The following is a 5,460-nucleotide window of genomic DNA, read 5'->3' as shown; positions in this document are numbered from 1 at the left end:
CCCCCAAACAACACAATGCTTCGACCGTATATCTATTATCCGTGCCCGTCGCCAACTCCCAACTTCCAGAGTCCCGGGCCAGTCGTAGGGCACCATGAACTGTGTACAACATCGCCCGGCAAGTCGACTTCTCTGCGCGTGACTCATGCATCGTCGTTGCGGTATGAGTCACGGACAGACGTCGAAAAAAATGTCGATTTGCACGATTTTTCGCAACTCTGGCAGAGTCCTAGATAATTTGTTGTCAAAAACGATAAAAACTATAAACAATTGTACCAAACATAATATTATGGACTACGTGTGGCATATGATTGGACGTCGTTTTTTGTTAAGTCTGTCTATTCTACCAGACATGAATAATATGACGAAGACGACGCATCTTCTATGAAGGATATCGTTATTACCTTTAAACCATTAAAATGCTACAGTTACATCAAAACGGCTCGATAAACAATGGTTACACTGTGAGTACTTACTTTCCACTTCATGACATAAAAATTTATACTAGATATTTAATTTTCGACCATTGGTGTTAATATGGCCATGACCCACCTAAGACATACCGTTCTATTTTTCATCTAAAAAAATGTCAAGTTCGTAGTCTGAAAACTAACAGACGTGTTGAATTGTACATTTTTAGGAAATATTTTTAGTTCTAATAAATATTTCAATTTTTCTCTAAATCTATTCTTCCCACCAAAAATAATACAAAATTTGGTTTGATTACTGAAAAATTTACAAGATGATATATTTTTATTAAATAACATTTATTATTTCATATTCTATTAACATTCTGGAAAGTATTTACATTACATTTCTAGGAAAATAATATAACATTTAAGTATTTTTTTTAAATTCTTTATTTTTTTTGAATGGCAATATATATTTTTAATTTTACAATATTCTAAAACAATATTTGAAATATTTTGTTGTATACAAATTGAAATTAGGAGAAGTAGTGTTTTAAGTGTTTTAAGTATTTAAAGTTTAAGTGAGTGTAGTATACTGGTTTTGGGGTACCTTGAAAAATGTTGATTTACAATTCTAACCATATATTGATTAATGAAATAATTTTATTAAATATTCTGCTTCAGAATAATATAAAATTAAAAATTTTATTTTATTTCAATTGAAAATGTAATAAAATTATTTTCAAAAATATTAGTAGAATTTGATTTATAAGTACTTATTGTTCGATAAAATAATCATCCTCTAAGTCCAGCAATTGATCTAAATTATTATTGGTGAAAAGAATACATACTTCAAAAAAACAGAAATAATGAGTTTTGTTAGATAAAAGAATCATCCAGTAGTATAAATATAGAAATAAATGTTTAATAAGAGAAGATTTTAATAAATTTTTCATCAAAAATAAAAATATTTTTCAAACAAATAAATTTTTGTTTATTGCAGGATTATTGTTAAATTTAATTTAGTATATAAGTAGATAAATATCTTAATACTCTTAACGTTAAAATTTATTTTAAACAATTCAAACATACAAAATAGATTTGCTTAAATTTATAATAAATATTTATTTTTGTTTTAGAATTGTATTGCTAGAGCCATGTATGATAACATTGCTGAAGCACCTGATGAATTAGCATTTAGAAAAGATGATATATTAACAGTATTAGAACAAAATACAGCTGGTCTTGAAGGATGGTGGTTATGTTCATTAAGAGGCCGCCAAGTATATTTTTTATACCATTTATAATTTTTATGTGCTTTATATTCTATTATTTTATATTTTTTTAGGGGATATGTCCTGGAAATCGCTTAAGATTAATACCCGGTGTTTATGAAGTGTCTGAACCTCAAATTATATCAACTTGTGTACAAAATAAAAATCATTTCAATCATGAAAGCAAGCATCAAAGCTGGCACGCAAACTTGAATACAGTAAATAAGAGATTTGATATTTTTATTTGCTTATTTAATTTATTTTGTTTTATGTAATTTTTTAAACAGGTGGCTTCGCAGCAAAAATTGGATGACCTTACTTATGATATTCCTCAAAAAACTATTGATTCTAATGGCTATAATATTCCACCTACCAATCATAGTAAGTAAACTATCGATATAATATTTTAGCCGTAGTTATTATTTATTACTCAATAGTATTTTGTGATATATAAGTTACTAATTTAACTTAAAATTTTTATTGATTAGCATTAGATCGGTTAACAAACGATCATACAAAACGACCACTGAGTATTGGAAGTAGTAGTGGTTGCTGTAGCGATAGCTATGATCCTCTTCCAAACCAACATCCTCTTGTTTCAAAAGAAAGTTATGATGTACCAAGACCATTAAATATACAAGTAACTCCAAGTAGTTCAATTAGCTCATTATCAACTGGTGGTATTTGCAGTAGTACAAGTGGAAGTGAATCTAATCGATCTAGTACTATTGGACTCAACTATGATGTTCCTAAAAACCGAACATTAGTTTCTTTGCCATCTGAATTTCAGAATTTAACTATTAATAGTCAGGTATAAACATATCATAAATAAATATTTTAACTGTTTTTAATATAAAAAAAATTGTATATGGAATAGGATTACGATGTTCCATCAAATAGTTTACAACCTAAAGAATTATCTTTAGACTTAAACTGTGCATTGGAGTGCTTAGATAAATTAACGTCTGAAGTTTCTTCTAATACCACTCAACTATTAAATTATGCTGGACCAAATTGGAGAAGTCAAAAAAATTTAGAAGCCAATCTTCTTAATATAAAAATGATATCTTTACGACTTAAAAATAGCTTACATCAATTTATTGAATTTTCAGAAGGATGTCTAGGAAATGCAGTTAATGCTCGTGATAAAGGTACATTTATTTTAAGAATTTTAATGGTAATAATTCAACTATCATTGTTTTTAGGAATTGCAACTAAACTTCATCCATTAGTATTTGATTTAATTAAAACTGATAAAATGATATGTTATTCCACAAAAGCTCTGGATTGTCTTGATTGGAAACCACATGTATTATACAGAGATTTAAATAATGAATGTGAATATTCTGAAGATGCCTTAGATAAGCTAATTTCATGTGCCAAACTATTAACTGATGACATTCGTCAGGTCACATCATTTATTAAGGTAATATTAACTCCAATACACAAGTTAATATATTATATGTAATTATTTTTTCTATTACTTTAAAATAAATTATCACAGGTACTTGAAATATTCAATAATTATTTATATTATCATTTTTTATGCATATACATTATAAAATTTTAAAAATACTTTAAATTTTTTTGAGTTAATGATAGAAATTTGGAACTTAAGGTTTTTTTTCTTTAAATGCCAATAAAAAAAAAAAAAATCTAAAAATTGATTACAATTTTTATCATAAGTAGTTCTTATTAGAACTAGAAAACCTAAACAATAAACAATGATTTATTTTTAATTGGTATTTGAAGTTCAAATTAACCTATTGTAAATATAATAGTAAAATAAATTACTTTAAATAGTTATATTTAAAAACTTATCACAATTACTTAATATACTTAGTGATATACCTTGAAAGACTGTCTCTGCTTAAAATCATTCTTATTAAATAATGGTGTATCATTAAATTCAAATTTAACACATCCATTACAGTAACTTATTCAATACTTTATTTACAGTTAAGTAGTATCCACTTTCCAACTTTTTTTTATTTTTATCTTATAATAATAAATAAGTAGTAACTAGATAAAATTCCATTACTATTGTATCACCTAAAATAATAATAAAACCTTATTTAAAATTAGAGGGATAAAAACTTACCTAACACCTAAATTAAAATTGTATTTAATTTTATTATTGGACTAAAGCCTATAAATTTTACTGTGTAGTATGTTTATTCAGTATTTTTAATAGAAACAAAAACATATTGTATTTTAATTTACTTTTTATCAGGGTAATTCAACTCTATTGTTTAAAAAAATAATTTCTGCTAATGATGAAGAAGATGATGATTATGAATACATAGGTGACGAGAATGGCAAAAAACCAACTTTAAGTAGTGCTTCCATTAAAAATGATAGTTCTTCTGAAATTTCTAGTAAAGAGAAAAAAGTAAGATATAGAAGTATCTTTATTTTAATATTTATATATACTTAAGCCTAATATTTCCAAACTTTAAAAAGTTAAAAATGTTTATTTATTAGTTTTCAAAATATTAAAAAAATAAACTTTGTTTTAGATATTTAATTACTACAGTCATCAAATCGTCAGTCAAACTGATTTGTTAACTAGTCACATCAACATGTTTTTACAAATTGTTAAAGAAAACCGTCCACCGCCAGTATTTATTATGAAAGTCAAGTATATAATTTTAATTGCACATCAATTGGTTGTTGTTGGTGATACAATATGTCGAAATGTTCAAGAGTCAACTGTAAAAAATCACGTGGAACAGTGTACAAAAGCTTTATCTGCTGGTATTTCGACAGTAGTTCAAAAATCTAAAATAGCCACACAATTATTTCCTAGTGTAACTGCTGTACAAGAAATGGTAGATTGTGTTGTAGAAATCTTGCATATAGTGAATGATCTAAAAGTATCTGTTTTAAAAACAAAATGAATTTTATGCGTGTTCGTATTCTGTTTAATTTATACTGCAGAGTGCTTAACGTTGAAATTTACAGCAAATGGTTAACTATTGTACTTAATTTTAACTTAAAGTGAAAACAATATGAGTATTACAATGAGGTGACTATAATGTTGATACAATTAATGTTATTTGAAATTCATAAGCTGTGCTTAGTAAATTTTTTTTTAATAAGTTAACAATCCATCAAAAAATAAAAAAAATGACACAACTATTTGCAGTAAAAAAAAACACATAATTTGGAGTTGATGAACTTTTAAATATTTAATATTATTAATGTAACTTGTTACATTAATATTTTTGAAAAATTATATGCAATAATAATATATACTCGATATACTATAACAGATTTAATTGGATAAAGGTAATCCATTGGTATCTACAATTGATAGATGCTTAACAAAACAAAATTGTCATTGATCCCTTCTCCTGCATATAGTATTGATCTAATATTCCTTAACATTTACCAAGATCAGTTTATCAATATAGTTTATAAAAAATTTACTTTTATGTATCATAAATTTTTAAAAAAATAGTTAAAACTGATTGAAATTAAAATATAAGTGATATGGTGGTGTTTGGTCGCAGTCACTAAATAGTGCTTTTGATTATTGGCAATGAAGTTATGCCCCACATACAAAAACACATGTTCCAAAAATTTAATGTACTATACTCTACTGTAACATTTATAAAATCCACTCAGCTTATGACCTAAGTTGTCAAAGCTTAATTAAAAGCAAAAAAAAATTATGTATAACGTCAAGTGTAAACTAAATGTAGAATTTTTTTTTAATTCAAAGGCAGACATTCTGTATATTGATATTACTTAAACTATTAACTGACAATAAT

The 5,460-nt window shown here is 25.8% G+C and overlaps 1 protein-coding gene across 1 annotated transcript; it reads left to right on the top strand.

Moving 5' to 3' along the window:
- The first annotated feature begins 49 nt into the window (after positions 1-49).
- Positions 50-4,807, top strand: LOC112598421 (breast cancer anti-estrogen resistance protein 1). Its single transcript, XM_025344875.1, has 9 exons — positions 50-464; positions 1,550-1,693; positions 1,759-1,902; positions 1,972-2,065; positions 2,173-2,495; positions 2,562-2,835; positions 2,890-3,110; positions 3,918-4,076; positions 4,204-4,807. The coding sequence occupies exons 1-9, from the start codon at positions 420-422 to the stop codon at positions 4,582-4,584; spliced, it is 1,785 nt and encodes a 594-aa protein (XP_025200660.1). The 5' UTR covers positions 50-419; the 3' UTR covers positions 4,585-4,807.
- Positions 4,808-5,460: the final 653 nt, after the last annotated feature.

This window comes from Melanaphis sacchari, unplaced genomic scaffold, assembly GCF_002803265.2.
Source record: "Melanaphis sacchari strain LSU unplaced genomic scaffold, SCAv2.0 Contig48_pilon_pilon, whole genome shotgun sequence".
Taxonomy (NCBI): domain Eukaryota; kingdom Metazoa; phylum Arthropoda; class Insecta; order Hemiptera; family Aphididae; genus Melanaphis; species Melanaphis sacchari.
Note: the sequence above shows the minus strand (reverse complement) of the source record. Positions and strands in the feature narration are given on the sequence as shown.

Bases quoted from the DNA above. Each gene is read 5' to 3' on its own strand.
- LOC112598421 (XM_025344875.1), top strand. From the start codon at position 420: ATGCTACAGTTACATCAAAACGGCTCGATAAACAATGGTTACACT. The intron at 465-1,549 runs GTGAGTACTTAC...TTTTTGTTTTAG, and splicing joins CGATAAACAATGGTTACACT to AATTGTATTGCTAGAGCCAT. The intron at 2,066-2,172 runs GTAAGTAAACTA...TTTATTGATTAG, and splicing joins TATTCCACCTACCAATCATA to CATTAGATCGGTTAACAAAC.